At 37.3% G+C, this 11,455-nt stretch overlaps 1 protein-coding gene across 2 annotated transcripts; it reads left to right on the top strand.

Annotated features, from left to right (window-relative positions):
• The first annotated feature begins 5,053 nt into the window (after positions 1-5,053).
• LOC148869152 (sulfite exporter TauE/SafE family protein 3-like) lies at positions 5,054-9,954 on the top strand. 2 transcript variants are annotated; one of them, XR_016108176.1, is made up of 13 exons: positions 5,101-6,059; positions 6,236-6,395; positions 6,769-6,969; positions 7,077-7,141; positions 7,251-7,278; positions 7,369-7,460; positions 7,531-7,617; positions 7,724-7,774; positions 7,974-8,195; positions 8,360-8,439; positions 8,674-8,767; positions 8,946-9,086; positions 9,687-9,954. XR_016108176.1 is itself a non-coding variant. In XM_088973765.1 (12 exons), exons 1-12 carry the CDS (start codon positions 5,841-5,843, stop codon positions 9,770-9,772), a joined length of 1,446 nt encoding a protein of 481 aa, XP_088829891.1. In that variant the 5' UTR covers positions 5,054-5,840; the 3' UTR covers positions 9,773-9,954. The 2 variants fall into 2 exon arrangements, 1 of the variants encoding a protein (XP_088829891.1); XM_088973765.1 differs by lacking the exon at positions 8,360-8,439 and having other exon boundaries at positions 5,054-6,059.
• The last annotated feature ends 1,501 nt before the right edge of the window (positions 9,955-11,455 follow it).

The following is an 11,455-nucleotide window of genomic DNA, read 5'->3' as shown; positions in this document are numbered from 1 at the left end:
CCGAGCCGAGCTCGAGCTTAAATCTCAAGCTCGAATGAGCTTAAAACTAACATAATTTCAATGGGTTAGGCTCAACTCGAATCCACCCCTACGCATTCAGTGGGCAGATGTAAACATCATTTGTGTCTGACATAGGGCGTTATCATTGATTAAACAGTCGTCACATTCAGCTAATCCGAGTTATAAAAAAATTGAAAAAACCCTAAATAAATACTGCTTGATTTGACCCTCTTGAATACTTAATTCCTTCGTTCATTAGTCTTAAAACCATGTGGAAAGCAACTAAAAAGCATTGGTTACTCTTTTCTTACTAAACTTGGTAATTAAAGAACACAAACTTGGTTGGAAAAGCAAACCCTCAACTCTGGAGATCGTTGAAGGAGACTCTGACCCTGAATATTATTATTATTATTATTATTATTATTATTATTATTATTATTTTATTGGTTTTTTGCTAACCAAGCAATCAGTTGGGATATGAAAAAGAGTGTAGAATTTATGTGGCTATAATCCATCATTCAACCGGAGAATACGAGAATTGCAACTTAAGCTTCTGTCTGTCTTTGGCCATTTTCTTGCAGCTAGAATATGGTGGGATTGATGTGAAGACAAACCAGACAGCCACTTAAATCAATTGACCCTAATCTCTGGTTAACGTACTGAGTGCAACAATAATCTAATCTTATCACCAACGTGTGATTATTTGATTGATTGCTCTTTCTTCTCTGTCACCAACTTGGTCTACTTATTTTATTGTTTAGTCAAGTATTGTTTCTTGTTAATTTGCTGCTTTCTTTTCTTTGTGTTGGGTTTGTTTAGATGTTTCGAGCCTTTGTGTACGTTTCCTGTAATCTTAGTAGACCAACTTGATGGCTTCGTGGAATAATATTCAACCACTTGTTTCATTGGATTAATTATATAATTTAAAAAGTTGGGATTCGAAATTAAAATCCTCTCCTTAGACCTAGTTTCCTAATTCCTCTTCATTTCCACGCAAATATAATAGACAGTACATATATATATCTATACTTTATACAAAAAGATGTTAGATTTGTTCGGTTTTGGTGCAAGTTATAAAAGTTAAATTAAAGGATCATATTATATAAATTTAATATTTAGGGTCTGTTTGTTTTTTTATCAGAATTGGAATTGGAGTCGGAATAGAAATTAGAATCAGTAAGAATGAGATTTCATTCCCAAGGGAAGGACAGGGAATGGGATTTCATTTCCAAGGAAGGGGCAGGGATTAAATGGGAAAATGCCATTCAACAGGAATGGAAATGGGATCCGATTCCACCCAACCAAATAGTTGAAATTGGATCCGATTCCAAACCCAATTCCCACTAACGAAACAGTGCCTTATATCTTTATCATTTTGTTTTTGGTTGCACACATGTATAACTGGTGCACTTGTACTAGTAATAATAGCATAATCTTCATTCAATATATAATTTCTTTTGTATTAGAAAAATGAAAGTTTGATTTGAAAATAATACAAATATAAATATGTAGAGTGCAAAACCTTGTATTTTATATTATTTTGTATATATTTATACTTTCCAAACCGAGCCAAAAAGATAAATTAAATGGACTAACCGGTAACATTCTCTCAACCCTGGTGAAGGTAAGATCCGATCCCAAATTTCGACTGCAACCAATTAGAGACTTTACCAACAAATTAACTAACACATAGCTTCCACATATTTACTATTTAGGATAGCTCGAATGCATTTACAACTAATCTATATTTTTGTAGTTTATAGTATTATAGTGCCAATAAGAAAGTAGCAGTAGAGAAGCTTCTCTTAGTAAGTTTTTGGTATTACATTGTACAAATTACAGTGAAATCTGGGATATGGGGACAGAATAGGATGCAAATGGGCCATATTACAGTGAGCCTGTTGTCTCGTGGGTTTGACCTTGCCTCCCATTCTGGAAGAATGCCAATTCATCATCTCAATTATTGGGCCATTGACAACTAAATACGGGTCGGGATTTGGTGCGATAAAATCACACACGGCACGGGTTGGGTACAGAATATTGACATGTTCATTCGTATAATTTGTCTAGCCTATTGTACATGATTTTGTTTTTAGCTCATCCAGTCGTGCTGAACACGGTGTATAGCCAAAAGATCCAGGGGTGGCAATTTTTCCTGTTCCCGATGGGTATTAAGGTTCTTCGACCCCATTGGGTCGGGGATGGGGAGTATCTTGGCAGTGTCGAGATTGGGGATCTTAAATCTCCGATCGAGGATGGGGATAAGGACGGGGAATGCAATCCCCACCCCGAACGGGGATGGGACGAGGACGAGGACAAGGACAAAGACGAGAACGGGGAATGCAATCTTGCTAGACCAATTCGAATTCTTTTTTTTAGGCGATCCAAATCGAATTCGTATCAAATATCAATCCATTTGCAGCCCTACAAACTTCTTGGACTTGAAACTCAGACACCCATTTGCTTTTATCTATCCCACGTCCCATCCCAATTCTTCATAATTAAATTTTATTTATGTAGAATCGATTTGAGCTTTTTATTATTGCCAGTTTGATTTTGATTTAATTGCCCACCACCAGTTTGATTTTGATAATCAAATCCAGTTTGATTTTCAACAAAATCTACAATTTAATAGTTGCATCATAGAGTGAACCAATGATAAAGTGAGGCTCTCTTTTTTTTTCAGATTTATTTTCTCTGCGTATCACTTATTCATGATTTCCACAAAAAAAAAATATTTTCTTTAGGTATCATTTGCCCGTCCTGAGTATGGGTAAGTGATGCAAAATTGTCCTTTTTAATAATGATTTGAATAAATAATTTTTCAAAAAGTAAATGAAGCCTTAATGTAATTAAAAAATATTCTTATAAAATGTGAAACAGTGAAAAAATAATAAATAAATTATATATATATATATATACAGGATTCTTAGTCTCCTTATTTATAAAGCTATGCTAATTAAATCTTAAATCTAACATAAACCCCATCTCATATTATTTCAATAATTTATGTTTAAATACAAATATAAGAAAAAGTTTACTTATACTTCCTCCTTGATAAGAGGTTGGATCAGCTCCCAACAGCCTTAGCAGCCATGCATTGAAAACAAACTCCCTTGTTCTTCTTGGCGAGATGTTCCCAAGACTATATCCTATCTCTCTCGACAAAGGCTAGCTTTTGGAATCATCTTCCCCAAAACTCAAATGGAATAATGATTAATTAAGTACAATAAAACTAAAAATAATAAATATAAAAATGAACAAAATATTATAATAATGTAAAAAGCTAAAAATAGAAAAACAAAATAAAAAATTACTTTTACCTTTGTTAAGGTTCCCTTGAACTGCAACAAAATAACAAAGGGAAAAAAACTACTAGAACCATCTCAAAAGTCAAAAGTAGTTGAGAAGGGGTACTATATACCATGTACAATAAACCGATCTATGGAAACTGGAAAGTTGGAATCCAGGCTTTTATGAAACTTTTTCACCCCATCTTTATTATAATAATTGCCTTGTGCCCTTGTCTTAATGCAACCCTAATTCATTTATGATTTATCTTTCCATCTCCCTCCCCTATTAGGATGGGCCCCATCTCCCCCTCGTATATTTTCAAAACCCAAGGGGCCCGCTGGCTCCATTCCTGGCATGAATGCCAAGCGTTTGGCAGTGATGAAGGGCTGCATCTTATCGATGAAAATGTTGGGTGTTGGCATTGCCAATTGTCCGGCTTCGGTCAGTGCAAACTGCAAAGCCCGTTCCAACAGCTTTTACAGTTTACAGCTTTAGGTTGGGAATATGAGCTGACAGTACCTTGTCATCAGAACCATACACGTGGTAAATTGCAAGGGACTGAACCTGACATTTCTTTCGTGGAATGATGAATGCCAAGCGTATATTTTCAAAACCCAAAGGGCCCGCTGGCTCCATTCCTGGCATGAATGCCAAACGTTTGATCTCGATCACGTACTACGCACCAGGCAGTGATGAAGGGCTGCATCTTATCGATGAAAATGTTGGGCTGTTGGCATTGGCAATTGTCCGGCTTCGGTCAGTGCAAACTACAAAGCCCGTTCCAACAGCCTTTACAGTTTACAGCTTTAGGTTGGGAATATGAGCTGACAGTACCTTGTCATCAGAACCATACACGTGGTAAATTGCAAGGGACTGAACCTGACATTTCTTTCGTGGAATCAGGACAAGAGACAGAGAGTTACTCGGAAAACAAAATTTGGTCAGACCTTTAATTCACGTGTGAACTCATCAAGTGCTCAACTCGGGAGACAATCTAACGTGCACGAACGAACGTATGCGTATGTGTATATAGGTGCTGTTGAAAATCACTTGATTTTCTTTCCATTTATCACTCAACTCTTTGTTCTTATCCATATAAATCATGTACGTCGTACTTATCAGTTATCATTCGGGTTAGTAGCAATAGAATTTTTTTTTTATTAATTAACATGAAGTAAAAACTAATAAATAAAAAATATATTGAAAAAGATGAATTCCATTTTACTACCTTTCACTTTGGTGTAGTGGCAATTACCCTCCTTAAATTTCATTTACAATAAAGAACCACTTGAACTTTCATGTTCCAATAAAGACCCCTTCGAGTGGTTGTACATAATTTGAACCATTCAGTGATGGAACAGGCTAATTTACCAAAGTACCCACTTTAGAAACAAGAGGGCATAATTTGAAAAATGACTCGAGAGATATCTAGATAAACCACTATTTTTCTTTCAAAAAATTGCTAAATGGAAATTTTGTTAATTCCATGTACAAATTGCATCAAACATAGCCCATAATCAATGGAAATTGAAGGAAAAGAAACATATAACTAAACCCTAATATTTGTTCTATGATATCATTGGAAGAAGGGTAATTTAGGAATTTAAGAATATTTAAACAGTCACATAAGAATATATGAAGGGGTTTTTGTCTAGACCTGAAAATTTAGGGGTCTTCTTTTTGTATCAAACGAAAGTTCAGGGGTAATTGCTAGCACATCCAAAATACTAATTTGTAATTGATCAAAAAAAACAAGGATAAGAAATGGAAGTTGTTAATAAAAACTTCTATTAGTCTATACTCTATATATAAACGCTAGCGCTCACCCTGCAATCTCCAAATTCGGAGAGGCTGCATTTCGGATCGTGCGGCAACTGGTTTGATGTTCTAATTTATTTCTTTCTTCCCCCGAAGAAGAGGATCTAGCGGAGATAACTTCCGTTTTTCCTCGTTTTTCTCATTTTTGTTCTTCAACTGTTAATGTGTTCTAAACCACCTTCCCGTCCCGGCACTGACTACCGGTTCCGATGTTACAGAAGCTGACAAGCACCAAACCTCTCATCTAATCGCCTGAGTCCATAGAATCCGGTCGGAGAAACGGAAAAAGAAAGAAGAAGGCTTCTGGGTTCTGGCGGGGTTTCGATATCTGGTCGAGGATCTTGTCTCATCTTGATCTTGAATACGGGATTCCAGCGAAATCCCGTTTTGGGTCGGGACGTAGTCGGTCTAATCTCGCCGTGGAGAGAGGGGTGCTCTTACAGAGTCCGTGAAGCGAAGCGTCGAAAATTTAAAAAATTGAACAGAAAGTTTGACTTTTTTTTTGTTGAAATCTTCGACTTCCTTTTTCTCTCCTTTTTTTTTTTTTGGCTTCCGCGTTTGGCAATTTGCTCCACTTAAGAACTTTGATTCGGTTTGGTGGGGTAGTTGGAGTTGAAGAAAAGATATAGCAGGGAGCTAATTTATGCACTGGAATTGAGTTATTCTTTCTGCTTTCTGATTTGAACGAAAAGAAGTCAAGGAAATTCAAGCATTTTGGTGTGATCACGATGGCTGGAACTGGAGCAAGATGGCAGGCTCCTCTGAGAATGGCAACCATGATATCGCTCGGCTTTCTTCTAGCTTCTGTGTTCGTCTCGGCTGAACGGAGTTTGAAAGACGAGGCTTCAAGCAGCAATGACACTGAAGTTAGTCTATCGAATTATCTACACAAAGTTGCAGATTTCTTGTGGCAATCGGATGTGTCAGGTTACCAGCATGTTTGGCCTGTAAGTTAGTAACTTCTCATTTCTCTCGGCTGGGTCTGATATTTCGCTTATTCAGTTGTTTTGTAAATATGAATCAGAAGAAGGAATACAAGGAAAATGTTTCGGTCTTCGAATCTCCGTTTTTCTTTCTGCTCCAACTGTTGAGGATCTGATTGTGATCTGTATCTTTTTTACAGGATATGAAGTTCGGCTGGCAAATTGTCTTGGGTACGATTATTGGCTTCTTTGGAGCAGCTTTTGGGAGTGTAGGAGGTGTTGGTGGCGGTGGGATCTTCGTTCCCATGCTTACCCTGATTATTGGATTTGATGCGAAATCATCAACTGCAATATCAAAATGTAAGAAATATGCTGTAACAGCTTCCTCCTGAGCTTTCTTTAGCAGTGTCACAGACCTGCCCGGTTTGGAAGGAGCTCTGCAAATTGATGCAGAGTTTCCAATTCCTGCAGGGTTTCTGTTCCTTTTTCTCTAGGTTCTTAGAAGGCTTGAAGTTCCATAACTTGAAAACTAAAACTAGAGAATAGGCTGGGCCTCGGGTGAATGAAGTTTTTAGTCCCATAGTAGGGAGTGAAACTAGTTCTATTGAGCTTTTGAAAGTTGAAAACTGGATCATGATTGATTGTGAGAAACTGAGAATCTGATCATCTGAGCTTGTTCATTTTAGTAATCCATGACAGAGCAGATACTGAAGTTATAGTCTTGCTTGTACAGGTATGATCATGGGTGCAGCAGGCTCAACTGTTTACTACAATCTTAAGCTAAGACATCCAACTCTTGATATGCCCATCATTGACTACGACTTGGCCCTACTTTTCCAGCCTATGCTTATGCTGGGGATCAGCATTGGAGTTGCTTTCAATGTGATTTTTGCTGACTGGATGGTTACAGTCCTGCTCATTGTCCTCTTCATAGGTAATGGTTGTTCCAGTGGCATTTCTCCAATTCTACATATTTGGGTTCGAATTCATTCTTGATTGATCATGGTGGCGTGATTCTTTATTTGTCATTGTGGGCTGCAGGCACTTCAACTAAGGCATTTTTCAGAGGTGTTGACACATGGAAAAAGGAAACCATACTAAAAAAGGTAATCCAGAAATCATCATTCTTCTATGGCAGTGTTTTTATACCAGCTAATTCAATTTGATATTAATCATCTGTTCTTCCCTCCTCTTACATCTTGTTTATGATATCAGGAGGCTGCTAGACGCTTGGAGTCAAATGGTTAGTTGGTCTCTTCCCCTTAAATTTCAGATATGTGATGTTTCATTAATTTTCTTGGAACTAAGGGACTTCGTTTTCTCCTTTAATCAGGTAGTGGCAATGAAGAAGTGGAATATAAGCCTCTATCCAGTGGCCCAGGCAATGGACCTGAAAAGGCAACCAAAGAATATAAGGAACCAGAGGTGAGTGTTGTACCATGAGCTGAATTTCTGTCTTGAAAGCTCCCTGGACTAACTTCTATGCACATGCCAGGCTCCTATTCTTAAGAATGTCTACTGGAAGGAACTTGGTCTTCTTGTTTTTGTCTGGGTTGCATTTCTTGTTCTGCAAATTGTCAAGGTACGCTATTTCTGATACATTCCCTTTTTTGAAAGCATGTGAATTAGCCTCTCCCCATGCTTCTCTGAGTTGTGTGCTAACTAATTGAAACATGCATCGGATGCAGAACCATACGACAACTTGTTCAATATCATATTGGATCTTAAACTTGTTACAGGTATCTTCAGTAGCTTTCATCAGATGTCTATGGTCTCTTCTTTTAACTTGTTTGTCTGGATAAGCTATTGTTAAACCAATGGCCACGAAGTATGGAACACTGAACTGTATTAATGAGCTTGGCTTAAGCCAAAAGCTACCCCAAATCTTGCTTTTTGGTATAATATTTTAAAAAAGGATTTCCTTCCCATGTTTTGCAGATCCCTGTTTCTTGTGGTGTGTCTTTATATGAGGCGGTTAGCTTATATAATGGAAGAAGAGTTATTGCATCCAACGGAGATGCAGGCACAAACTGGAAAGTGCATCAGCTGATCCTCTATTGCTGTTGTGGTATATTGGCTGGTATGGTTGGTGGTCTGCTTGGTCTAGGAGGAGGCTTTATTTTGGGCCCTCTTTTCTTGGAGCTGGGCATTCCTCCCCAGGTTTGTTGCATGCCCTGTTCCTGCAAGATGTTACTCTATCTAGTATTGGAGTTCATTTCATGCCTTAGACGTTCACATTAGTTTCATTTAGTTCCGAACTTACTGTATTGGTGTACAGTGTATGGTTGGGTATATAGGGTACTGAGAACAGTCACTTTGTGCAGAAAAAAAAATGCCAAAGGTTAGGTCTGTCTGTATCCAGTCTACCCCTCCCAAGATCCTGAATAGGCAGGACCATTTTTTGGTAATGGCCCTTTTTATTTTCAGTATATTCTATATTTGATAGACTGGGCAATTAGCTAATATAGTAGTCAAATAGTACTTGTTTTAAATGATAAAGATACTTCTGTGTATTAGTTTTATCATTAGAAGTAGTGCATTCTTTTCTTTTTCAGTCATCAAACATGAGCCTATTCTTCTCTGGAAGTTTCAATTTTCAAATATTATGACTTGAACTCAGGAGTGAGTTTTTGTGCAGGTGTCAAGTGCCACAGCCACCTTTGCTATGACATTCTCTTCATCTATGTCTGTTGTAGAATATTACCTTCTGAAGCGTTTCCCAGTTCCATATGGTAAGTAAAACCACTGTAGTCGCTACTATCATTCTTGATTCTGTTCTGCTCCTTTTGGAAGGTTGAGCACAGTTCTTGACCCCAAGAGTAAAGAGTGAAAAAGGTGTATTTGGATGTACAGATGATGAAGTATTTAGCTTAACTATTTATCCTCTGTTCTTTTAATTTTATTGGGCAGCTCTCTATTTTGTTGCCGTGGCAACCATTGCTGCCTTTATAGGGCAACATGTAGTGAGGAGGCTTATCATTGTATTAGGGAGGGCATCTCTCATCATCTTCATCCTGTCCTTCACAATCTTTGTCAGTGCAATCTCACTAGGTGAGTATCATTTGCGAAAAAAGTGATTTTAGGTTTTAGCAGCTTCATTTATATGCAATAAGGCTATCTTTGGATTGTGGGGCAGAAGTGGACAAACAGCTTGTGTACTGCAATTCAGTGGAAAATGGGAATGACTACACCCCACCCCAAGTTATTATACCATCCATTATAATGATAGATAAAAACATGACTAATAGTAATAATCTGCTATTCTCTATGATTCACTTAATTATTTTTTCAGAGCTGAGTGGTGAGGGAGATCTTTCAACTCATTTTCAACCACTGTTTTCAAAACCGGACCGGACCGGAAAAACTGGGAACCGGTCATCTGACCTGTTCTGTTTTCCTCCAAAACCGCTTTTTCCCCCAAAACCATTGATTTTGGTCAGCAAACCACTTAACCGGCCGGTTAACCGTTTGAACCGGTAACCAGACCCTTGACCGGTTTGTTTTTAAAAACCATGTTTTCAACCACATATTTCTTCTTCTGCTCTAATGCAAACCCAGCTTAACTGAAAGACCAAACAAAATATTTTGCTACATTCGCCCTCAAAAAATTGAGCTTCTTTAATACTGAAGGCTCTTTATTCTATGTAACAGGTGGAGTCGGCATATCAAATATGATTTACAAGATCGAGAAGCATGAGTACATGGGTTTTGAGAACCTCTGCAAGTATGAAGCTTAGTCTGATTTTTTTTTTTCTTTTCACCTCTTTATCTTGTTCTAAGTTATGCTCATCAGGCACAAGTTGAGCCTCAAGCTTTTGTATCAATTTTTCAATTGCTAGGATGAAAACAACTATTGCCTTTTTTTTCCCTTTCTTTTTCCAATTCATAAATATATTTTTTGATGATTCTATAGTTAGTATATTTAAGCTCAAAAAACCTTTCTCGTTATTTAATTTAATCTTGCATTACTGGCTGGAATTCTGAATTCTGGAACTCCCATATATGAACTGTTTCTAGGTTCTGGCACATCATCATTAACAGTAAAATTTTCATCGACTTCAGCTTTAGACATAAAATATATAATTGGATGGAATGTTGAATTTAATTGTGTTGCAGATGGGGAAACAAGTTTACTATTTTGGGATTGCTTGAATGGATCTGCTTTTACTGTTTCAAACCTGCAAAATATTTATTTATTTTTTCTGTAGCAACTGGGAAGTTTTTTAACAGAGCTTTGCGGGGAAGGGGGCAGAGAAAGTCAAATGGGAACATGCCTAGCCTAAGCTTGTTGCACTCAGCTTGAGCCATAAATGGTCCATTGACTCGAAGGAGTCAAGCAGCTCACATAATGGATTTATTCGATCACACTTAGTATCATTTGTTGTCTCCTCTTATAAAAGAAGCAACCAAACACACTTTCAATCTCAGAGATGCACATGCACATAAACTATACAAAATCAGCTTCTGTTTGAGCAAAGAAATGGACGGGATTTGGTCCAATATGATCCGGTACAATATGAGTCCATTACAAATGTATTAGGTCCAATCCAATCCGATGAATAATTTGGACCTTTTTGGACTGGTCCAATTCAATTTCTGGACTGTCCAATCTTTTCAAACTGGTTTTAAGCTAGATTTGTTCCAATTCAAACATGTTCCATTGACACTTTTATTCTTATCTTCTATCAATGGACTGGATATTTGGTTCAATCTGACCCAATCCTATATAAACCCATTATAATTCGATAAAAACTCATTATGGATGGACCAGGTCCAGTTCAGTCCAATAAATACTTTGGACCATAAGTTTGGATTGGTGCAGTGGTCGTCCAATCCATCCAAATTGATTTTGGTTTGGAAGGGGTCTAACCCAAAACCAGTCCATTGACACTCCTAGTTCAAATCATAGTTCAAAGTATGATTTCAATATTGAGCGTCTAAAGGTATCTATACTCTCTCTCTCTCTCTCTCTCTCTCTCTCTTATTTCCCCTTATCATCATCTTAGCCTTGTTCAGCTCCATGAATCTTGTTTCGCCATTTCCTTTCAGGCTCAATTTGGAAGGAATACAAATACAAATATGTAGGGTGCAAAATTTTGTATTTTGTATTATTTTATATGTATTTGTATCATACATATTTGTATTTATACTCCTTCCAGATCATTCATTCTGTTGTTTCATTCTATCAAGGATTATGTTTTCTTTTCCAGAGAATTTCTTGCTTCTTCAACTCATTTTCTTGGTTTTAATATTGTTTGGAATCATTCTTATATTGTTTAATTACACACATAACCATAACCAAACCATTAAATAAGCCAATTACTGTGCTTGGAGTCAACTGCGTGGTTATTTGGTTTCTCTTCATTCTTTATTGAATAAATATAATTCCGTCCATCTCTCGCTCACCCATTACTCAAACT

This window comes from Nelumbo lutea, chromosome 2, assembly GCF_056320005.1.
Source record: "Nelumbo lutea isolate HS-2025 chromosome 2, American lotus-T2T, whole genome shotgun sequence".
Lineage (NCBI taxonomy): Eukaryota > Viridiplantae > Streptophyta > Magnoliopsida > Proteales > Nelumbonaceae > Nelumbo > Nelumbo lutea.
This window is presented reverse-complemented; position numbering and strand designations above follow the sequence as displayed.